Source organism: Thamnophis elegans, chromosome 1 (genome assembly GCF_009769535.1).
Source record: "Thamnophis elegans isolate rThaEle1 chromosome 1, rThaEle1.pri, whole genome shotgun sequence".
Lineage (NCBI taxonomy): Eukaryota > Metazoa > Chordata > Lepidosauria > Squamata > Colubridae > Thamnophis > Thamnophis elegans.
Genome location: NC_045541.1, coordinates 159,458,444 through 159,483,767, shown reverse-complemented (window position 1 = coordinate 159,483,767; position 25,324 = coordinate 159,458,444). Strand labels below are relative to the sequence as shown.

Here is a 25,324-nt window from a genome sequence, read left to right as displayed (position 1 = left end):
TTTTTATGCTGCTTATCTTCTGATAATTCTGTTTTTGCAACTACAGATTTTCTTTTCCCATATGACTAGACGTCCCAAAGGCTTTAATAGAGCCACATCCTAAACACCATTAGTACTCCAAAAGAACCTCAGCGCTTCCTTGATACCATGTTGAGCGTCATCCAACCTGAGGGCGCCCATCATCCTGTGGTACATCATCATCATTTAAGAATTTCTATTCATGTCGGTTTTTTGGTTAAAAATATGGGAAGGGTTTGCCACTGTCACCTCCTACGCAGCATGAATGGATTCCTTTGAGATTATCACTAAAGTGATAATCTGCCTCTGGCACCTTCCAATGGTCTATGTTGCTGCCACCCAATCTAGGTGTCTGCTTGCTTTAGCTGGGCAGCTGGAGTGACCTTCACAGCTTGGGTGACCCTGGTGGGCATATATGCTCTTGATATGTCCCCCCAATGTTCTTTGCTCATCCCTTCCAGCAACGCTCTCCTGCCATAGTGGGATTTGAGGGGGCAGGATTTAATACATACAGTAGCTAAAATTAGATCCAGATTCAGTATTAGCTAATAGAGGCATATTCTTCCTGATTACATCTTCCAGATCAGAACTTAGAGCTGACTTTAAGAAAAAGGCTCCATGAGTCGACAAACCCGAACATGATAATTGCATGCTGGAACAGGTTTAAATGCTTATAGAGTCACCTGCAATATGCTCAGTATTGCTACATTGCCTCTTGCTGCAAATGGCATAATTCTACTTGCAATTCACAACATACAAATCCATCCCTGTCTGCAATCTCTCAGTAACTCATTTAATCTCCTTGATGAATGTAGCAACACGCAGAAAAGTAAACGTATAACATTGCTAGGATGCTCTGTTGAAATGACAGGTATGATTGCTGTGCTGATTAAGAATATATTTCATTTGCATCCCATTTCAGTTCCAACCTACAAAGGGGTTTAAAACCACTGCTTTTCAACCTTGGCAATTTAAGATGGGTGGACGTTAGCTTCCAGAATTCCCTGGCCAGCAATAAGGTGGGAGGATTCCCCAAGAATTCTGGGGTTGAAATCCATACATCTTAAATGTTCCCAACATTTAAAAAAAAAACATTGATTTACACAAAGATAAAAATTGAAACAACATGATGAAAAGGCAGTCGAAGCCAGTAGCAAAAGTAGATTTAAAAGGAAGGGGGAATATTTTAAGCATTAAATGTATGGGACAATGGCACTGTCAATCTTGGGTGTGGGAAGCTCCCCCTTTCCTAGAAGAATTAAAATTTTTGAGGAATATTAAAAAAAGGCAGAATATTTTATTTCCCTAAATGAAAAATGAAGAAACATGTTTTTATAGAGGCAGGAAGCAGACTCGGTCTTTCTTAATAGCCCTCAGAAGATATGTTTGTGCCCATTAAGAAAGACTGGGCCAACCTAACTATAAAACAAAAGACGTTCAGCTCTGGGATGATGGGATTAAAAAGAACAGGACATTTATTTTATTTATCTATTTGTTTTGTCAAGCATGTGAAAGATAATAGATATAAGTACCTACAAGATTATGAATATATGAAATGGATATAAATAAATGGGATTGTTAGGACAGGGACGGTAGGCACGTTGGTGTGCTTAAGTACACCCCCTTACTGACCTCTTAGGAATGGTGTGAGTTGTGGGGGTTTGGGGAAGAAACCACTGAGTCAGGTAATTCCAGGCATCGATCACTCTGTTGCTGCTGCAGTCGTATTTTCTGCAACTGAGTTTGGTACAGTTTACCTTAAATGCGTATCTATTATGTTCTTGTGTATTGTTTGCGGTTGAAGCTGAAGTAGTCATTAACAGGTAGGACATTGTAGCAGATAATTATAACTACTATGCTTAGGTCAGACTGAAGGCGGCGAAGTTCTAAGTTGTCTAAGCCCAAAATTTCAAGTCTGGTGGTGTAAGGTATTCTGTTGCATGATCCTTCAGGACATAATAGGATTAACCCACTACCATTTAGCACAAGACACAGAGCTCACTATATTTCACAATCTCTGAGGGCGTTTCAAACATTGCACAAACTCACTAGCAGGATCTCTGAAACGTATAAAATCCATGTACTCATCAAACCAATTGGTCAGCTGCACCAGAACCATAAACGATGGTGGGTTCTGTTCATCATTAAACCATCTTTCCAATCAGCCTCCACGTTTCCAGTGTCTTTCTCCCAGCTTGGAACTGAACCAGATGGGGTTTTCTTCCAACATGGTGACAGGTGACCTTCTCCTGATCTTTTTATTATTTGTGGATGACAGCATCTCCTTGAAACAATTCTATGGTGAAAATAACCCTTACACACATTTGGAACTCAAGTTTATCTCCTTTGTTTCATCTAAATGACATCTACCTAGGTAACAATAAAGGTTGCCCTTGCATATATGTGCTAATCATTCCCGACTCCAGAGGATGGCGCTCATCTAATATTCTATTCTATTTTATTCTATTCTATTTTACTCTATTCTATTTCACCTGGAAAGGTTTACATAATAGGCATAACCAGAGGTCAATTAAACATTAGTAGCAGGCAGTTCTCCTTTGCAATTACCGAGTCTTAATTTTGAATGTTGCATGAGCCCATGGACAAATAGTGCACTTATGCACTTTTTAAAAACATAGCATCACCACTGTCACATTGACACACCCAAACCCACACACCCACGGTATAATAGATGGCAAAAATATTGAGGGAGAGAAGAAAGTCGGCTCCGGTCTATGGGCGTCCTGGGCGTGGCTTGGAGCGACCGGCCTCCGCCTCCCCACATTCAACCCGCATCGTGGGCGCGGACCTGCGGTGCCGGATCCAATCCGCCCCTTTTTTGAAGGCGGAGAGTTGCTGGTTGCTTCCTTTTCGGCAGATTGTAAGGCGACCAGGTACGTAGGTGCCGGCATCCGCGCGGTAACCGCCCGGCCGTCCAGTAGAGGAGATCGCCTGGGTTGCCATGGGCCACGCCGCCTCGTCCGAGTTGCCTGATGGGTAAGGCGCTGCCGCGAGGCCCGGTGAGCGTGTCGCTGTCTCCGGTGCCGACCTCTTGAGATTCCTCCTTTTGCGTCCGGCCACCTCGCCGCCGCGTCGCTGGACCTCTGCTCCTTTTTTTGTGTGCTGCCGCCGATTTCATCCGTCGCTTGCGGGGAGAAAAGGGGGCGGGTGGAGAGAAGATGAAGGAGTCGAGGCGAACTGAGCTCTTCCCTGAATTAAATTCCAAACAGGTTTCCGAATGTATAAAATGAAACGTTATGGGAAAAGAGCCGGCGAGCGCGGCGCGCTTTAAGAAGCGCCGGTAAATAAAAGGAGATGGGAACTGAACGCGCCCCTGACGCTCAGCTCCGCGCGGCGCTCCAAGAGGCCTTTGCCTTGGGGACTTTGCTTACGACTCCAGTTAAAATCTCATCCTGATTCCAGGCGAGGGTAAACGGGAGGCGTTCTTGTGTATCCTTATATTAGCCTAGTAGTAAAATGGGCCGAGTGGTGGAAGCTGAGCCAAGGCGATCCAGTGAACTTTCTAAGTCTAAGAGGTTTCCAACTCCATTATCTCTGGACTAAGTGGACTGTTGTAACCATCATTTGAAGTACATAAAATGCCCCAAAAGTGCCTTTTAACAGAGTTGCCTTTGGCAGAACCTGGTAGACTTTGACATGACCAGAACTGGTTATAGTTTGGGACAGAATCCAGCTCATCCAATTAGCTTACAAATCGGCATATTTGTTGCATAAATGGAGCATTTCAGTTGCCTGGTTATGTGTGTCATTTAAACTTAGGCAATAGATCTCACTAAAAATCCAACTATTTTACTGCTGCGCTCAAACACATCCTCCAAGAACTGCTGATGGAAAATAGAACAGCCTCAAATTTAGCAACTGTTGGTCCTCCAGCATAGGGTTTCCACAACTTTACGATGTATGGATTTCAATTCCAAAGAGTTCACCAGCCAGCATGATTGAAATCCATGTATCTTAAAAGTAGTCAAGATTGAGGAAAAACTGATCCAGTAGTTCCATGAGTTGACATGGGTTTTGGGGAACAGAAAATTTGAAAAAGCAGAACTTTTTCTTCCAGTCTTAATTCATTTTAATCACCATTATATATTATTCAAATGTGTGTAGATTAATGTACGTTTTATTTCTCCTTCCATTTGAGTTTATTTAAGAAATTTACTCAACTGTGACTTGTTCAACAATGTATATTAAAATAAACTATGGTTTAACATGATATTTGATATACTAATTTCTAGTATATCTTGGATATGCTTGTGGGACTCCAAAATTTAGCTTTCCTTAACATACTGCCCTCAACTCCCATAATATCCTGCCAGCACTCAGTTGAAGTTTTAGTTTAATGTAATTGGAGGAGACTGAAGATTTAGAAACTGTCCTGTTTTAATCCACAGCCACCTTATTGTATTTACCATGTTTGGGGACTTCATATGTTTATTTAGAATAGAAAATTTGCAGAATGCAAGTTGGGCAGATTTGAAAATATGGAAGGCATGTCCAATGATAGACTTTTAACACTTTAGATAGACTGAGCAGATGTGCCCAAATGTGCTGAGATGAGAGTTCTGATAATGCAGGCACTGTCATCAAATATGACACAAGCGTTTAAAGCTGCTTTGAACAATTAAGAAAATAATAATCTTTCAGAGTATTTTGGCAAGCCAAAGATGCTCAAAACAATGATTATAACAGGGTTAGGGTGGCTGGATGAAAACAGAAGTATATCGGTATGTAAATTTTTCAGTTAAAACAACCAAGCCTGGCAACCAGACAAAGGACTGGCCTCCTTTCCCTGCTGGAGTGCCATCTGTTCCTCCTCCACTGGCTTGGCTCACAAATCGGTCCTTTCTGAATCTGTCTGTGAGATCCGAGTTCTTTAGGGATGTTGAACCTGATCAGATAAATCTCTTCATCTCCGTGGGAGTGCTGGCTTGCATCTTTCCTCCAGGCAAAAACCTGATTCTCTTATGTCATACCACAGTGAGGGAGCCTAAGATCCTTAGAGTTGCCATTTTATAGAGAAATTCTCCTTCTTTTTATCATTGCATTCAGTTTGACTCTTTTCATCAGATGTGTGTAAGGATTAGACCGGTGGTTCTTAAACTGCTTGACCCAATTACCGGTACCCCTTTTCTTGGTCCCAATGTCATTATATCCCCCCGCCGCCACAGCCAGGCTCTACCTACGGTTTTACACCATGTCCCTAATAGGACTCATAATTGCAAATTGCTCCTTTACCCACGTTGTTGGGAGCAATATACTAACTCTGTAAACTGCTTAGAGAGGGCTGTGAAGTGGTATATAAGTGTTATTCCTATTACCTGCATGATAAACCCAAATTAACCCCAGTTTAAGAACCACTAAATTAGAGTGTGAAGTTAGCCCTAGGCCCAGGAGTGTCCACAGGGTCAATTGAATCAATAAGTCCCCTTTTCACCTATGCAATGGTTGGGGGGGTTCAACTGTCCAGTTGTGCCAGCTGTTTTCACATGGTTGACACATTCCCCCCATCCCAATTGTGTATGCTCCTGCCTAAGGTCTAATCCACATTCCATTAGTAACTTAGGGCCCTTGAGACTGTGCAAAATACATAAGCATTCTTTTATTGGATTCCTTTTTTCCCCTGACCTTTTCTCCATTTCTGTTTCCTTAGTCTGGTTACAAGATCCCAGAAGATTGGAAAAATAGGGTTGCCAATCTTGACTTATTCTTTTGAGTAGGATATGGTACGAAGCATAAATATTTAGAACCTACTACATATTGTAACAAACATGTTGCGCAGTAAGACGGAATAGATCTTGTACAATATGGCACACACCAGTTATATGAGAACAACTGTCATCATCTCCAGCCAGACCAATTAAAGCCTCTGCTGGTTAGGAGGTGTGTGTGTGTAATAGGAATTGTAATCCTAGAAGATTGGCATTCAGACAAATCAGCCAAAGAAAATAGTAGTAAACCAATTTTACACACCAGTGAAAAGACAATGAAGAAGCTAGGAAGGAGACCAAAAGACCAAACATATTCTCTTCAGCAGCCAACATCCAGATAAGAAGGGATTAACACCAGACAAACAGTTAAGTAGAAAGCAATACCCTAATAAAGGAACCATGAAGGAGAAGACCACATCCCCACCAATATGAGCAGGGTAAGCTATTGTATATAAACAGAAAGCAAATCCTATACTCACCAGGGATGGGTTGCTGCTGGCATTACTGCTGGTTCAGCTCTCAAAAAAACCCTTCATCTGGAAGCTGAGGAGCTTTCTACAGTTCCAGCATTGTCATGTAGGTTCCAGTTTGCTCTTGCCTTGGGGAGAAATTTTGTATGGCAGAAATTGTAATTTCGAACTACAAGAAGTAATGTGGCTGAAAATAACCAAGTCCAATAGCTGTTGGCCTAGATTTCAAGGCTTACAATCAGTGATAATGAGACCAATGACCCAACATTTGAGGAACCATTGCTTCCCCCATTTTATATTGTGCCAGTTCAAAAGCGATGTGCAAGCAATCCTTGACCTACCACCCTAATTGAGCCTGGAATTATCTTTGTAAATTGTGCTGTCATTAAGTAGGTGAACACATGACCATGCTCGGTTTTATGACCTTTTTTTGCAGCAAATGCAAAATGCTACATTGGTAAAGTGGCCGCTGTGGTTGTTAAGCAAATAATACGGTTGTTTAGCTAACCCACTGTTCACAAGGGCTGCTTTTTGCCAGAAACAAATGTCAGTTTTAACACAAACATAATTCGTGGTCACAAGATGGTGAGATGTTGCAGGCAGCCATTAATTGGGGCTGATTGCTTAGCATCCAAATGCAATTGCACGACTGCAGGAAGAGCCCAGCCATCTGAACTTCAAAACTGTAAAAGTAACTTTTGTGGGGGGGAGGGTAAGTGGGTGAGGAGGCTGACATAACTTCCAACAGTTTGTAAGTGACTGGTTCTAAAATTCCAAAACCCTTCTGTGGCCAACCAGCTCTCTTGTCTCTCTTCTTTAGGCTCTCTAGCTTCCAGTACTGGAGGTAATATACACAGGTAGTTCTGGACTTACAACTATTTGTTAAGTGACTGTAATAGCGGCCCTGCAAAAAAGTGACTTATGACCATTTTCACGCTTAACAACCGTTGCAGCATTCCCAATGGTGGTGTGAGCAAAATGGCACTTGGACAATGGCGTTTACGACAGTTGCAGCATCCCGGGATCCCAAAAAGGCCATTTATGACCTTCCCAGCTAGTTTCTACTATACTGATTTACTTAACTGTGCTTAAAAAGGTTGTAAAATAGAGTGGAGCTCACTTAACAACTTCCTTCTAATTAGCAATGGAAATTTTGGAGTCGGTTGTGGCCATAGGTCTACTTGTAGCCATCACAACTATTAGCCTTTTGTCCTTAGATTATCAATGTAAGCAATCTAATTATTGTAAGCAACAATATATTAAATCTTATTCCATTTTTTTTCCTCTAGGGAACTTCTGAATTATGTCTCTATGGTCCTGGGGGTGTTACTGTATCTATTTATTATATATATCTCTGTACCATTGACAGTTCGACTATTCCCTCCATTATTAAGAAAATTCGTCTACCTCAATTTTTGTAAGTATTCCTGTTGTTTTATTCACTTATCTCAATTGAAAATAGAAATATCTATAAATTTATTCCTGTATGCCTCTAGTAATTCACAAATCAGTTACTGATTAAGGACCTGTTGGAAACCACTCAAAGTATCATTGTTTTTATCAACTTGACTAAGTAACTCTTTATTGAAAATGTCAGCTAATGCAATTGTAACCCAAAAACAGTGGATATGCATCGTGCTCAAGAAATCCATTCAAATATTATTGCAAAAGATCAACTTCATAGTCTCTCTAAGGTTTCTAAATTGCTAGTTGCTAAAGTGATGAATATACTTTTTTACATAAACAGATTAAGGAAGGATGATCAGAGTATTATATTTCACTCCATGTTCTCTCTTTTTTCCTGTGTAATCAAATAAAGACATTTTATTTTTTTTAAAAAATGCTGTTTTCTTCATTTGAATCAGTCTTGATTCTGGCAGATATGTAGACAGGTTCACACAGGTTTCTTGACAACTGAGAGGCGGGTGGGTGAAGACATTCAGCCGAAACCATATCTAAACCAGGACTAGAACTTCTAGTTTTAAGACCAGTACTTCTAACTACGATGCCAAACAAGCTCTCCAAAGCCATGCTGATAGTTACAAGAAGCTTGTTTAAATAAAGATTGATAAAGCTAACAATTGCATAACACTAATTTCTTCACCTGTCAGGATAAGCATGAGAAAAAAATACATGGGGAGGTAGCCTACAGTCATAGATAAAGGAAATGCACTCCTTGATATTTTTAATTCTCTTTTCTGTTTTAAAGAGCATTTTCAAAAAAATGTGTTTTACTAGCTTAATAATTACTGAATAGTACAGGGTTTTTGAGATGTTTCTTACTTGTTTCCAACTGATATTCTGATTTTCCAAAGCTGGGGACTGCTTCAGATTATATCCATTTAAATAAATAAACCTAAATCTAAAAGAAGAAAGAGCCCAGCTCTCCTCTTATTGCAAAAAATAAAAACAGGTTCCTTTGAGATTGTGTCTTTCTTCCTGGTGTGACCTCATACATCTGACATAAAATGTGTTTATCTTGTGTGAGATCTTGGTCCCTTCAAATACATTTTCAAAAAATTGGGTGCCCTGACTATTGAACAATGGTACGCGGTGGCTCAGTGGCTAAGATGCTGAGCTTGTAGATCAGAAAGGTGGGCAGTTCAGCGGTTCAAATCCCTAGCACGCGTAACAGAGTGAGCTCCCATTACTTGTCCCAGCTTCTGCCAACCTAGAAGTTCGAAAGCACGTAAAAATGCAAGTAGAAAAATAGTGGGAAGGTAACAGTGTTCCATGAGCCTTCGGTGTTTATTCATGCTGGCCACATGACCATGGAGACGTGTTAGGACAGCACTGGCTCTTCGTCTTAGAAATGGAGATGAGCACTGCCCTCTAGGGTCGGGAACAACTAGCACATATGTGCGAGGGGAACCTTTACCTTTACTATTGAACAAGATCACATGAGTGCTTAGCTCGTGAAAATGTTGCTGGTCCTTGTTTTATTATATATGTTATATTGTAATATAACATGTTAAAATCAGCAGGTAGATGGAAGGATAAGAAGTTGAAAGATGATTGTGTTTTGTATAATTATATTAGAAAGATGTGAGTACGACTAATGTAAGGTGATCAAAATTGTCGATTTCATTATTATTATTGGGTATCAAAATTAATACCCAGAAGTCATGGTGTTCATGTATTTAATACTTATATACATTTAAAAATAAAAAAACTTAAATAAAAAAAGAAAAGAAAATGTTGCTGGCCCTTGATCCAAAATATCATCAGAATTAAGGTTGGATAGAATCTGGATCATTTTTTCTGAAGGTTTTGTGGTTCTTTCCATCACAATATTATTAAATCCTAGCATTCTGTGGGTGCAGGGAAAATAAACCAGTTAAAACAATTTTAAAGTTTTGAAGTTTTCAGTCTTTGTCATAGCCTAGGGCAAGGGTCAGCAAACTGCAGCTCTGGAGCCACATGTGGCTCTTTCCTCCCTCTGCTGTGGCTCTGTCACTGGTCGGCGCCACAATTTTGAGAGGAGCTTCTGGTGGGGGGGGGGGGAAGAGAAGCACAGTGCTCCAGGAGAAGACTCTAAGGCAAGGGGAGGGTTTTCCAGTTGTCTCCACAATTGATAGGGCTTTTGGTTAGAGGAAAAAGTACACCGCTCTAGGAGGAGACTCTATGGTGGGAGAACTGAACTTCCGGTCAGCTCCAGAATTGAACAGGGGGCTTCCGGCTAGGACCTTTGTGGCTCCCGGTGTTTTCTTTTCTGTGAGAAACGGGTCCAAATGGCTCTTTGAGTGTTTTTGTTTGTTGACCCCTGGCTTAGGGGGCTGGAAATGGGAGGGGAGGTCAACTTATTTCACTGAAAGCAAACTTTGTCATTTTTTTCTTTTGCAGTGGCTTATCCTTTTGGAGTAGATTATCATAAACCGGAGGTATTTGTAAAGCGTACCAAAAACTTCTATCTTACTTCTGAACCAGGAGTCACTGTTGGTATTTGGTGAGTAAGTACTTGGCTCCATCAGCCTCTTTGGGATAGGTTATATGAGTTGCCACATTCCAATAGGCAGCAATATAAATTTCGTAAAATAAATAAACATATAGATCCAATTTGGAGTTCCCTTGGTCATGTGTCAGGTTTCTGAAAGATACCCTAATTGAGTCATGAGTCTTGAGCCAAATTTCAAAAGAAAACTAGTCATTTATTAGGAGCACCATTTGGCAAGACCTTATTGCGGTCAATTTTGAGCCTCATTTGAATTATAGCTGAACTTTACCCCTGTTTCTTCCCTCCCCTCAGCCTGTGTCATAAATCACATTCCCCAATGAGGTGCACCCCTCCCAAACCTGCTGCAGTAATCTGAGATCTGACTAGCTGAAGCTATGTGTGGAATGCCCTCCCCCCCTTTCCTCGCCATGGCAACTTTATGAGTTGACATCATGCTCACTTGAGATCAGATCTGTGGCCAAGAGACCATTACTTCAAAGTACCGGTAGGTCTAAGGCAGCGCACCCCAGCCAACCCGCCACGGGACAATTCAACGCAGGATAATTCAAGAGAGGGACAAGTGAATTGCTGCTCACCCCAGCTTTGAAGACTTTTAATATGAGAAAGTTCAAACCTAAAGTGAGACAAGGCCCACTGCAATTCACTTAACCCTCTCTTGAGTTACACCACATTGATTTGTCCCACAGTGCATTGGCCGGGGTGAATTGGCTGCAGTTAGTTGTCCCATTCTACTTCAAATTAGCAAGATGGAGCATTCATGGAAAAGTAAACAAAGACAAAATGGTGGCCACAACTGTACAATTGATCCCTGTCCTTTTATGCATGCACAAAGCATCTTTGATTGCACAATTGAAGTTGCCACATTAATCTCTGACATCTGTGATATCCTTAGTAGAGAAGCTAAATCAGTGTTCCCTCGTTTTTTGCTTTGTTTCCGTTGATGCATGTATGAATCTGATTCTTTTTTAAAATAAACATCTAGGCTACTTCAGTTAATTCAGTGACCTGGTTCATTAAGTAATTTGGACAAAGGTAGCTTACCTCCTTCAGATAACAAGCAAGATAATCTCAGCTGCAGAAGGAGGGAAGGCATGGGAAACATTTCATAAGATCCTCTATAGGTTTCTGGAGAGGAAAAGGAAAGGAGAGAAATATTTTAAGACTTGTAAGATTCTGTTAATGTAACCTTACGATAAACATAAAGTCAGTACTTCTGAGGTTGGCTGGTCTGGCCTACCTTGGAGGACTAAAAGGGGCCTGTCTGATCTGTTGGTTTCCTGTTTTAGGTATGCTCTAGCAGGCAACAGATGGGAAGAAGCTGAAGGAAAAGACTTCAGCTGGTATGAAGAGGCCCTCGCAGATGATAACCCCATCATCATCTATCTCCATGGCAATGGGGGTACCAGGTGAATTTTGTACTCTCAGCGGAAACATTAGTGCTGAGATTATCCTATATGATCTATGTTGGGGTGGCAATCCAGGGAGGGAGATAGTAGCTTTAAGTCTCTGCTAGGTTGAGAAGCAAGGACTTCACACCTCCTTTATCATGGGCTAAATTTTTACCATTAGTTGCCAGCATTCTTAACTTGCAATATGGTGATCCCATAAAATGATGAGCAGTAGTCACTTTCTCTTAAAATACAGTGAATTCTTTTTTTCCTTATCTATAAATAGATCCTTAAAGTTGTTCAGTCATTCAGTTAACAAAAAAAAAAACCATGAAGGGCTACAAGAGGTAACCTATCTTGTTTTAATTTTGATCAAATAAACCAACTTTATATTCCTTCGTTCTATTTTTGACAATCGTGTTTTTGAATCCCTTGAAATAATATCCTAGAACATAATTTCTTTTCATTTTTTCTTTCTCTCTTGTCACAATTTTTTTAAGTTTTAACAAGTTTCTTTTATAGAGTTAACATAGGAATGTTATCCAAGTCACTCTTTGCTCCATTCTGTATTAGTAAGTCAAATTTAAGCGATCAATTTTCATTGTAATCTTTACACTAATTCCTTCTGTTCCCTATAGTGTCCAACATTCAAAGTCCAATCCTATCAAACAGCATTTGTTTTGAATGGGAGTGATTCTTATAATTAATTTCACATCTTATTTCAAATCCATCTGGCTCCTTAGTTTATTTGTAAAATTATCTTTTTGCAAAAAATAATTTTTTAAAAGTCCTTACAGTTGTATTTGAAACTTCTTTCACTAAGGATTGAAAAAAACTACCTGTCAATCTACAGGTTCCTAATGTCTGAAAAGCAATCAACAAGCAATTTCCAAAAGTGATTAGAAAAGAAAGTAGGTGAACCCTGTGTCAATAAACATTCCAACTATGGTTTAGGTGAGATGGCATTCCCTTATCTCCTAGAGTGCTAAATTCCCTGCAGACTGCTATCTTGCAGTCTTGTTGTGAGGAGCAATTATCTGGAACACTTGTGGGTTATCTCAAGTCCTTTCCTTGTCAGAGAAGAATTTCAAAGAGCCCATTTGCTCATTGGCTTCTACAAGGTTAATAATGTATTTGCTTCCTTTTGCGTTTAAAATTATAACCCTGGGAATAGTGACAGCCAGGATTTGACATACATACTCATTAAGAAATAGCTAGAGTTATGCTCATCAGGGCATTGTCTGGAGGAGGATTTATTGTCTGGAGGAGGACTGAGTAAAACTTCTCCCTCTCCAAGCATTGTTCCAGCTTCTTTTGCAAGAATGCATGTGGATACCCCGAGGCCTCTTTCTGCATAAACAGGAGTCAGGATTGACATGTTAAAAGAAAAGAGGAAGAGGAAAGAGACATTATCTCTATGTTGGCAAACAAAACCTGGTCTGTCTTAGCAGAGGTTCCCATAACACCTGCTCATATTTGCAAATAGTGAGTCAAGTCTGAATTTTCACAGATTTAGGTAAAAGTCTGCAATTTTTATTCATCTTTTTAATGGCTTCTTTCAGTTGTTTAATTACTGTGTTTTATTTATGATATGCTTTAATACTACTTAAATGCATGTTTAGTGACAAGAATATCACTTCAAATTTTCCAACTGGAAATAGAAATTAGAGAAACTTCATAGCTTGCATCCAAGAGAAGGCAAAGGAGAATTTAAAGGGGGTGTCAAGCCAGCCTCCCTCAGCAACCAAGAAAGAAACCACCTAACTCCATTTAAGAGTACTTTTACTGGTTATGAAAAGATAGCAGCTAAGCAAAGCAAGATCTGAGGCAAAAGCGTGCGAAATCATACATATCAATATGTGACCCAACCCCCTTCCCCTGGTAACCCCATCCCACAGTCCAATATGCAAATCTCTTAGGATTCATCTGAGTTCCATCTTCAAAGAGCATCATCAGGTTGGTATGCAGGACGATTGGCCTTGGCCACCCCAATCAATATCTCCAGCATGCGCAGTAGATAGTGAGAACAAAACTCCCTTTTTACAATCTCTCCTGTACTTAAAACTTCCCTTCCCAAATACCAGCCCCCCCCTCCCTGTTTCAATGGCAGCCGAAAGCAAATAGCGAAACAGAGGCTGACAGGGTGGGTTGTAGAAGATTCTCTTTCTAATGATCGGTACAAGGTTTTCCAACTTACATTAAAATTCCAGTTGTTATGGAACAAAAGAATTCATTTCTTTCCTTTTCCCATCATTCATGCAATAAGAATTTTAAAATAAAGCCAACAAATATTCTGAGGACATCAACACACCTTGCCCAATCTGATGCCCTCCAGTTATATTACACCTTCATTCCTGTATTGTTAGGCTGCATGGCTATACTGGAAGCCAAGGCAGCTGGAGAGCACCCAGTTGGTGGAAGGCTATTAAAGAACTTCCAAAGAGCTTGGTTGCTGAATCAGACCAAAGACTCATCTAGACCAGGATTCTGATGACCATAAGATTTAACTAGCCGCCCGGAGTCCTTCGGGAGTGGGCGGCATACAAAACCAATAAACCAACCAACTAAATGCTTCTGGAAGCAGTGAAGAGCTACAGCATCCTTGTTTCTTAGGTAATTTGTGGTAGCTAATTTCTATAATCTCTTCCAGGGCAACAAGTCACCGAGTTAATTTCATGAAGGTATGTATTAAAGAATCTGTGTCTAGTAAAGTTTGCCTGGGCTATGGTGTCTTTGTTTTCACAGGTCCGTACCTACAGTATGCTTCTCTTGCTTTATATTCTGAGATTGGATAGCTTATTTGTGAATGTGCCCGCCTTATGGGCAGAAATAATAGTTTTCTTGCTATCCTAATGATTCCACTTTAACTATCTGTTCTGTGCATTCCTTTTCGCTCTCTGGGACTGAGGGTCTTATTCTTAGCAATTACATAACAAATTATGTATCTTGAACTTCCTACTGCTAAATCTGTAGATACAGGTACTTTTATTGTTATTTTTAAACTACTGGGCAATAATAATTTATAGTCTCTTCAAAAATCTGTCCTCCTTTCTATTGCAAATACTCATTTGAGCATATCCAGTGCTGTAGAGTAGTGGCTCCCAACCTTTTGGGTACCAGGGACTGGTTCCATGGAGAGAGGTTTTTCCGCAGACCAGAGGGGGTGTGGTTTTGCATGCTGCATGGATTCCGTGAATGGAACTTCCCTTGTTTGCCTGGCCCAGTTGCTGGCATGCCACAGACTAGTAGTGGTCCATGGACTGGGATTGGGGACCCCTGCTATAAAGCACTTCAATGCCTAGTCCTCCCATATGAAGCTGGCCAGTAGGTGGCGGCAAAGAGGTGCAGATATCCTTGCCTCTTTGGTGTCATCTAGTGGTTGTCTGAATTATTTGATTGTTTTAATCTGGGCTGCCTATGATAAATGTTTTTAATGATTTTTAGTGTTTATATTTGTAAGCTGCCAAGAGTCTATATAAAGTGGGCAGCTATAATAAATTTTAAAAAATTATAATAAATTGGATTCCCTAGAATTTTTGGATATGGCTTGAAGCAAATTGTCAACGGTTTCCCAGATTGAAACTGATTACATATTAGGAGAGATATCCTTTTCATCTTATACATCCAATAATATCAATGCAGTCAGAATTTTCTTTAGACTGCTCATTGATTTTCAGGGACACTTGCAATGAAAAGTATAACTGCCCTACACCAGAAACATATCTGAGAAAGCCAACAGACTATTGTTGCTCATTGGTTTACAAAAAATAAAGAAAAAAGAACATCTTTTGAAATATCTTAAGAAAACCCAAAGACGCAATAACCTAAGAAGAAGAAAAGGACATTATTTTCAACAAACACTGTAAAGATTATAATAGACAGGTAGAATATTGACAGAATGCATTTCTGGAAACATAGCATATTGGATTTGTTTATTGATTGAAAATGGGATGTTTTTAGACCTTGGGCTATGTCATATTGTAACTACTATTTTCTTTTATCAGTATTTGGGGTCATTATTTTGCCTGTTACCGGTTTCTTTTGGTTTAATTATCTATCTGCTTTCCAAAGTCACTGCCTGTGAGATGGATAGCTATATAAATTATTTAAATAAATACATGAACATTCCAACAGCTCAACCATCAGCTAATACATAGGGCTAAATTCCATCTACACACCATTTTTAGAATAAAAAATCAGGGAGGAAAACTAATAGCCCAGAGCACATCTTCTTTAGCAACCAACATATAAACACTCAAGGAAAAACCCTACCCTAATCAGGGAACTATCAAGGAAGACATCATCCCCCAAACCAAGACTAGCAGGGCAAGCTGCTGTATATAAATAATCAACAAATTCCATTCCCCCATATATTGATGATGTTACCACAACTTGGAACATCTGAAGGAAATCAACATCAGCAGAGAACACTAAGAACCCAACAGTTGGCTGGATTGTCCAGAAATGATATGGCTACTTAATGCAAATCTTTTAGAAGTGGTTTATAGATCGTAGCTTACATGCGACTCATTGCCCTAAACCCTAGGACAAATATGTCCTGGTAACTATTTTTATATGGCCTATCCTCATTCCTTTCATCCCATCCTCATCCCACTATTTCAAAGGCTGGTTTACACAATACACACAGTTATAAATCACAGCTTTCTTCTAAATAGCTGGTTGGACAATATTATAATTCCAACTCTACCCTATCCAGCCGAACACAACTGCATTATGCATAGATGAAAGTGGGAATGGCCTTGAGCAACAGGAGGAAGAGCTGCTGCCAAGACAGTAGTCAGATAAAAGGAACCCATGTGGGTTGGAAAGTAACTGATTAAATGTCTCTGGGAAGACTCTCCCTAATTCTCGTAAAGATAAAGGGAGAGGAAGGAAACACATTCAGACTTCAAGATGGTTGTTACAGGTAATACTTGACTTACAACAGTTCACTTAGTGGCTAGTCAAAGTTACAACAGTGCTGAAAAAATGACGTATGACAATTTTTTCTTAACGACCATTGCATCACCCCAATGGTCACATGATCAAAATTCGGAGGCTTGGCAACCGGTTCCTATTTATGACTGTTGCAATGTCCCAGGATCATGTGATCACATATGCGACCTCCTGACCAGCAAAGTCAATAGGGAAGCCAGATTCACTTTACAACTGTTAGTTAACCACCGCAGTGATTCATTTAAACAGCTGTGGCAAGAAAGGTAGTACAATGGGGAAAAAACTCACTTAACAGCTGTCTTGCTTAGCAATGGAAATGTTGGACTCAGTTGTGGTCATAAGTTGAGGATTACATGACACTGGCGTCCTAGCCTGATCTCCTGGAAGGGTTGGTGTTAGGTCTTAGTGGTAGCATTTTGTGAATAGCTAACTTTGTTTTGGGATAGGACTTTCTTCGTTTTAGGAAGTTGTTTGTGTTTGAAATTTGTCTACCTTTTAATACAGGCAATGAGTGGTGGTGGCTTCCATGTCTTGGCTTTGGACTACAGAGGTAAGTTTCAAGGCAAAGTTGATTTCTAGGGGTTGATTTCTAGGAGTATGTTTCCCTATAATTTGCTTTGTGATTTCTCCAAGGCTACGCAGACTCTACGGGTAACCCTAGTGAAAAAGGCTTTACAACAGATGTTCTCTGCCTTTACAACTGGGCGAAAGCAAGGAGTGGAAACAGCCCAATCATCTTCTGGGGACATTCCCTGGGCACTGGGTAGGTTCGTTATTTTGCCCTCCAGTGCAAGATAAAATGTTTCTTCTCATCTGATAGCTTAAAGGTTTATGACTATGATTTTGACATTGGCTTACATGTCCATGCTTATGAGTGCACGTTCTTTATACATTCTTTGGTGGGTTTTTTTTGTTGCAAACTAAGTTTCTTATCAAAGTCAGGACAACTTGAAGGGAATACATAAGCTATAGATCAGCACTGCAAATCCTGGTGAATTTTGATTTCAGTAGTATTTTAAATAAAATTAATCTTTTTGAACTCTAAAACAGCTAAAATATGCTAAGCACAGATTTCAGAAGCTTTTAGTGGGTTTGAGAAGGGGCCTCTGTGGCACTCATGAAAGAAGTTCATGATTGTTTAGGCCAGTTGTTCTCAAACCTTTCTTCACCATGGACCCCTTTTAAATACCTTTTGTGGCCACAAACCACCAAGACTTAACATTTAAATCATAACATTTCTCTGTGATGATATTGTGGTCCCTCAGGATTCCGTGGACCACAGGTTGAGAACCACTGATTTAGGAGGTTTTATCAGCTCAAGGCAATAGCTCTTCCCTAATTTATGCCAAAACAAACAATATGGATGGGACTTGCTTCAGAATGCCATATTTTTCGGAGTATAAGATGCACCGGATTATAAGACGCACCAAGATTTTAAAGAGGCAAATTAAAAAAAAAGTTTTTGCACTCTGCAAACCTCCCCAAAATGGCTGATTTTTCGCAAAAACAGGCCTGTTTGTTTTTGTTTTTTTTAAAGGCATGAATAGCCCTTAGGAGGCTTGTAGAGTGTTCCTGGGGATGGAAATGAAAATGGACCCTTTTTTTTGTCAAAAAAGGCATTAGGAAGCTTATAGAGTGCTCCTGGGGCTGGGAGGTGGCAAATTGCTCATTTCTGCCCTCCCCAGCCCCCAGGAGCTCTCTGAAAGCCTCCTACAAGCTATGCATGGCCATTTTGGTGAAGGGGAGGGGTTTGGGGAGGCAAAAATGCTATATTTAGTGTATAAAACACACCCAGATTTTCAGCCTCTTTTTTGAGGGAAAAGGTGCGACTTATACTCTGAAAAATATGGTAGATCATCTTAAGACATTTCCTATCTTCACTATTTCTTCTTTCCTTGTAGAATTGCTACCAATACTGCCAGAAAGCTGAAAGAACAAGGTAATTATTATATGAATGGACAAAGTAACATTTCTCACTAAATTGTTGTGGAAGATTCTGTTTCTTTTTTGCATTGTCTGTATGACCTAGAACACGGGTGTCAAACTCGCAGCGTCACATTGCTGTCACGTGATGTATTGTGATGTTTTTCCCCTTTGGGGAGCTGGGATGGACATGGCCTACGTGTGACGTATCCGGCCGGACATGGCCTGCGCGTAATGTATCCAGTTTGACACCCCTAGAACTTGACAATTTTCAAATATATGGATTTTCAACGCCCTTCAACTTCTGGTGTCCACAAGTGTTTGAAAGCCACTGGTTTACACAATGTGGCAATGTGATAAAAGCTGGTAATAAAAGTAGATGCAGAGGGAAGGATGAACACATTTAGTATTAAATATCTGGAACATTGGTCCTAACAGGCATGTACTCACCGTCTGGAGAATTCTGAGAATTGTAGCCCACACATCTTAAAATTGACAAGTCCCATAGGTGCTTTTTCAAGAGGTAGTTGGGCTTTCTGGTTTTCGGTTGAAGATGTTCGACTTCTCATCCAAGAAGTTTCTTCAGCTCTGTTATGATTGAGTTACCAAAAATCTGTTATGACTCTGTAAAACATAATATTCCTTCCTACTTTAATGTTCACTTTCCAGGCCCTTGTAGCTTCTTCTTCAATCTGTTTTAGCTAAGTGAAAATGGTACAATTATATAGGTTATCTACATAATTGTAGGTAACGTATACCTCTCCTCCAGTTTTAACAGATTTAACAGATTAACAGAATTGGAAGGGACCTTATAGGTCATCTAATCCAATCCCTCTGCTCAAGCAGGTGACCCTATATCATTTCTGACAAATGGCAGTCCAATCTCTTTTTGAAAGTGATAAAGCCTCTACAACTTTCGAAGGCAACTTCTGTTCCATTGGTTGATTGTTCTCACAGAAAGTTTCTCCTTATTTCTAGGTTGAATCTCTCCTTGTTTTGTTTCCATCCATTATTCCTTGTCTGGTCTTTAGGTGCTTTGGAAAATAGCTTGACGCCCTCCTCTCTATGGCAGCCCCTCAAATATTGGAACACTGCTATCATGTCTCCCCTGGTTCTTCTCTTCACTAGATTAGCCATGCCCAGTTCCTGTAACTGTTCTTCATACAGTATAAGATGCACCTTAGTTTTGGGGGAGGAAAATAAGAAAAAAATCTGCCTCTGCCTACCAGCATCCATGGTATTCAGCTGACACATGGTAACAAGGTCAGCCAATGAATAGGCATAGCAACTAAGTCAGCCAATGAGGGCTATTGGGATTCTGAAATTTGCCTTGTGAGCAACAAGGAGACAGGAAGGAGCCTGGCTTAGCCAAGAATGAAAGTGAAACTGCTTGTGTTTTGCTTGTATTTACTGCTACTTTGAAAAACCTGCTTTTGGTAATATATTGTATATTATTATTATTTTGAATCCTGCTGAATCGTTACTCTTGTGTGCTTTCTAAATGTGATTACTGCTGCAAACTCTGACCAGCCAGGTCAGCTTTAGCATTTATTGCAGCCTGATTCAGCACAGCTGATTGGCGGGTGGATTGGACTGCTGGAATATTCCCAGTCAGCTCTTCCAGTCTGCAGGGATTGCCACATACAATCGCTGCCTCCATGCCTTGCGTTTTTGGCCTCTGGTGGGGGGGGGGGGGGGTACATTCTGTGTATAAGACGCACCCAAATTTTCACCCTCTTTTTTGAGAGGGGGAAAGGTGTGTCTTATACTCCAAAAAATACGGTAATCCAAATATCCACAAAGAGCAAAAAAGAAAAATCTGAAAAATTAATGCATCATCAGCTTCACTCATTTTGCATTGTTGCCCATTCCTGCAAACGGCCCTCCCCAACACCATTACCATACACCGAAAGATTGTCCACTTGTGTGTGTGTCTTTGTATGTGTGTTGCCCTAGCGGCCGATGTACCTTTTTGTTATCTGCATTATAGTTTGGGTCATTCACTTCAGCAATTTGTAAGTGCTTAGGGGGCAAGGTTTTTATTGTGTGATAATGGCTGCCTTCTTGACTTTTTTGACACTCCCAGCAGTCACCTCTGCCTGTGAGGAATGGGGACAACCAGTTCTTACCTGTATCACTTACTTCTGCTTTTTGAGCATATAAACACTGTTGCGATGCATTTTTCTCACTGGCTTTAACAATGTTGAATGGAAAAAAATGGGAAAGGGTACCAGGCATGTTTTCCATCGCCAAATTGTTTGCAAATTGCCCCAATGTTTCAAGCAAAAGTGTACAATATGTTTCTTTTGGGTAAACCCAATCCTCCTCTTGTTCTAGCATCTTGTAGCAATTTGAGTTTTATTCTTGCTTTTTTCCCTTGCCAAATAAACTTCAAAACTATTTTGTTTAGATCTTCAAAAAAGTCCTTGCCCAATCTAATTGGGAGTGTCTGGAACAGGTATAAGAGTCTGGGTAAAATGTTCATTTTAATTGTAGAGATTCTTCCTATCATTGATAGTTGTAGATTTTCCCATTTCATCAAGTCAGTCGCAATTTGTTGTTTTAATCTAGTATAATTGTCCTCCTTAAGAATGCTGCATCTAGCTGATATATCCCCAAGTATTTAACCATGTTTGTGGCTTGAATCTGCAAAGCTTCTGCCAACTCTTCCTTTTGTCTTAATTGTATGTTCTTTGTCAAAATATTTGTTTTGTCTTTGTTTATTTTCAAGCCTGCTACTTTTCCGTACTCCTCTATTCTTTCTAACAATTTGAGTGCTGTCTCTAGTGGATCTTCAAGGATAAAAACCAAATCATCTGTAAATGCTTGTAGCTTGTATTCTTCTTTTTTAATTTTCATTCCTTTTATTTCTTCTACTTCTCTAATCTTTCTGTTTAAAACTTCTAATGTTAAGACAAAAAGTAACGGTGATAGTGGGCAACCTTGTCTCGTACCTCTTTATTTCAATAGAGTCTGTCATGAACTGTCTGATTGACAAGCTCAGTGTCTTAGCCCTGTGAGAATAGCTTGCAATAAAAGTGCCTGATGGATTGTTTTGGATGGCTAATTGAGCCTTCTCCCTGAATCCTGTTAATTTAATCTGATGTTGGGAATTGTGGATTATATATTCAGCCTTGTCTCTGCTAGACCAGTGTATCTTGTTTCTCTGGTTTTTCAGGATGAGGGCCTTAGTCTCAGAAAACAACCTGCCTCTTTTTTGTCCCTTTCCATTGATTTTTGTTTTCATAATATAATCCTCTTTTTTCCCTCTAGAAGGTATCATAGTGGATGCAGTCATCCTGGAGGCTCCTTATACTACCATCCGGGATGCAGCTGCCACCATCCCAATAACACTAGTAAGTCTTGGCACTCTTAGTTTTAGTTCCACATGTACTTTTGCTATTCTTTATGTAGCATCCTGCCAAGCTGTTGTGAAAATATGTGCCTGGCTCATATGAAATCCTAGAACAACTGCAGTTGGATCCACCTAGGGGACAACCTGGACTTACGTGTTTATGTAGAAGAGAAAATAGATAGCAGAACACAACTAGAAGGAAAAAACATCGAGTCCTTCCAGATGTTGCTGAACGAAAACTCTGTCTTGCCATAAACTCATATAGCAGTGAAGAATGCTGGGAATTGTAGTTCAGCTGCAATTAGAAGGTCACATTTATATTCCAAGGATCTTCCATGTTGTATGAAACACAGTTAGCAAAAGAAAAAAAGATTCTGATAGGAAGAATAATGTACATTTCTCCGTTAATATTCTTACCTTTATTATTAAGAACAAAATAAGTACTAGGTTTTCAGCATATGTGATAACAACGTATCTTTGAATGAGGGATTATTGCATCTTGTCCTGAAGAAACCATTGCTCAATTGAGCCATTGCTTAACCAATGGCTCAATCCAGATTATTATCAATTAATATCCTAACTTTTATTGCTTTGGGGAAAATTGTTGAGAAAACACTGGAAGTTGCGACCACAGAGAGCCCTGGAAGAAACAGGTTATACAGACCTATTTCAGTCAGGTTTCAAATCTGGGTATATGGCACGGAGACCACATTGATCACACTTGGTAGTTGATTTCTGGAAAAACTGGCATGGGGGAAATCAGACTATTCCATGTTATTTCAGCTGGGTGAGGTCATCTACTGATATGATATCAACCTTATTTCTTTACTTCTCAAGTTGGCCAAGTGATGCTGTTGATGTGGCAGAGGTTATTAGGGTCTGGTTGAGGAAGAACAGGTGGAGGCTTAAATTTATCAAAATAGAATGATCCTGCATTCATAAACCAGTTCAATCTGTAGAGATTCCATCTTTAGTTGTGAATGAGACTGCGTTCCCTACGTAAACCTGGACCATAATTTGAAGATCCTCTTATACTCACAGCTGCTGATTGAGGAGGTAGCAGCACTGGCCAAGAAGCTGTTTACATAGCTCCACCTTCTGTTCCACTTATAGTGCCCCTTGGAGTGGTAGACTTTACAATATCCCTTGGGAGATTAAAACTTATGTCTTAATAACCTCTTGTTGAAATGCACTTTACATGGTCTTGCAATTGAAGGACATTGGGAAGATATAGCTACTCCAGAACACAGCAATTCAAGTAATTACGTGAATGCTTTGATATGCCCATATATGACAAAGCATCCTAGGGGTGGAAAGGACATCAGAGGTCTTCTAGCCCAACACCCTGCCTAAGGCAGTAAATCTTATACCATCCTGCTCAAAAGGTTGTCCAGTCAGTGGTGGGATTCAGCAGCTTGGTGAACTGGTTGTTGGAAGAAATCAATAGGGCAGAGAACTGGTTGGTAAATTATTTGAATCCTACCAATGGCCCCCATCCGTCCTGATATATATATATATATATAGAAAGTTCATTAAAATAGTCATTAGAGATACTCAGTCATCCACGTCCATTAAAACAAGCTTTTGATGAGGAATGATGGTTTAGTTGCTACTCCATTCAGCATGGTGCTTCCAAGTTTTACATTCCTTTTTTTTTTGTTCAATGATATTATGTTTAATTTTGCTTTTCATTTGAATCTATGAAGATGGGAATTGCATGCTGCTCAGAGTTAGTTTGACTGAAGTAGTACATACAGTAAGTAGCAATAATTGTAAATGAACAACTAAATTAAGATATTTCTTATAGCAGTTGACAAAGGAGTTTTCGGGAATGGAAAATATATTTTCTTTTTTTCTTTAACCAGATCTACCGCAAGTTTCCTGGCTTTGAATCTTTAATTTTGGACACCATGGCCCGAGCTGACATGTTCTTTCTGAATGATGAAAAGTAAGTTCAGAGTTACACAATCCCAAATTATATGGAAGATACCAGGTTCTGGTATAAGTTGTCCTTTACTGTTCTGAGAATTAACTTTATATTGCAATCAAATGATAGGCTTGGTTTACTTCTTTCAAAATGGTAGATTCAATGGCATTTGCATAGAGGGAGAGATTGACAAATGTTATTATGCAGTATGCCAGCCCTGCCCCTTTTCTATTTGTGCAGAGATATTACACACTTGTCAAAAAGAGGAAGACGTTGTGATAGGATGCCATCTCAGTGCTTTCATCAGTGTGACAAAAGCAACAAGGCTCTGCAGACATTCTTGGTTCAATATGGCAGCATCTGAAGCCTTGGATTCCACCATTTGTCTGCTGGCCCTGTTAATTCGATGTACGACATTTGTGATGTTCTGGCGAGGAGGAATAGAAAAGAATCAGATTTTGATGAACTCAGAGGAGAGATAGGTGACTATTGATTTCAAATCCACTGTCTGGAGAAGGAAAAGTATTCAGGAAAGATGGGAAATTCAGGGTAATGGGATACTGAAGGCACAACTGCAAATAAGTTACACTGTTGTTGAAAGAAAAACGAGTGACTTTTTAAACATTTCTGAAGTGTTTTCTTAAGATCTCCTCTTCCAAGGGTGAGCGAGGAATCCTTGGTACTCTCTGAGCTTGTTTTCTTCTTTCTTTATTGTATTTTTTTTCTGAGTAATATTTTTTATTTTTTCATTTTCATTTTCATACACTCACATGTATACTGTGCATATCCAACACCATACAGTATTAAACAATAATTGCATCAATTCCTCTTGTCAACAATACCCCAGAAAATAGAAATCCAATATACTTCTTCCACTCTCCATACACCTCTTTCTTCCACCACCCTCCAACTTTCTATCTCCTTCCATCATCCCCCTCTACCCTACTTCCCCTCCCCCTCTACCACTCCTCTCTCCAAATCCACTCCCCCCTTCCTTCTCCCCTTCCCTCCCACCCTCTCTCCCATCCCTCTCTGCCCATCTTTCTTCTTTCCCACTCCTCCTCCCCTTGGTGTATTTCCACTATATGTTAATGTACTTGGCTTATCCTATTTTTAAAGAGAGATTAAAGAAAAACAGTATACATATGAAGTCACATTACATTGAGATCTAACACATCGTGTCTAACCTAATATATATCCCTCCCCCCCTCCCCCCTGACCCCCACCTCCTCCGCCCGACTTCCCAGAGCCCGTACACGGTATAGATTTTTAACAAACACAGTCTAAAATCTACTGCGAAAAAAAAGAACTAAAAAAAGGGTTATTGACACTGTTCCCTCTAAGGTGCGCGGCCGCGCACGTGGAAAGAAACCCCCGCGCAGCAGTTTCTAACTGCCGCGCAGAGATTTCTGTAAAGTAAATGTGGGGAAGTCCTTTGCAGGCGGCTACAACTGGCTGCCTGCAAAGGACCTCCCCAGACTTGTTTTGAAGAGCACGGCTCTTCAAAGGGGGATTCCTTCCTGCGAGACCCCGTCCAGAAAATGCGGGGAGCGGCAGCAGAGCCCCGGGGCTGCTTCTGCTGCGTCCACTGGACTGTGGGGCTGGG

General features: G+C 40.1%; 1 protein-coding gene across 1 annotated transcript in view; it reads left to right on the top strand.

The window, feature by feature from the left end:
* The first annotated feature begins 2,980 nt into the window (after positions 1 to 2,980).
* Positions 2,981 to 25,324, top strand: part of ABHD12B (abhydrolase domain containing 12B) — a 30,991-nt gene continuing 8,647 nt past the window's right edge. Inside the window, exons 1-10 of the mRNA XM_032236742.1 lie at positions 2,981 to 3,015; positions 7,504 to 7,631; positions 10,058 to 10,160; positions 11,456 to 11,575; positions 14,208 to 14,238; positions 17,018 to 17,063; positions 17,147 to 17,276; positions 18,415 to 18,452; positions 21,710 to 21,792; positions 23,657 to 23,739. Of these exons, the coding sequence (XP_032092633.1) occupies positions 2,981 to 3,015; positions 7,504 to 7,631; positions 10,058 to 10,160; positions 11,456 to 11,575; positions 14,208 to 14,238; positions 17,018 to 17,063; positions 17,147 to 17,276; positions 18,415 to 18,452; positions 21,710 to 21,792; positions 23,657 to 23,739 (797 nt within the window). The remainder of the gene's footprint in view (positions 3,016 to 7,503; positions 7,632 to 10,057; positions 10,161 to 11,455; positions 11,576 to 14,207; positions 14,239 to 17,017; positions 17,064 to 17,146; positions 17,277 to 18,414; positions 18,453 to 21,709; positions 21,793 to 23,656; positions 23,740 to 25,324) is intronic.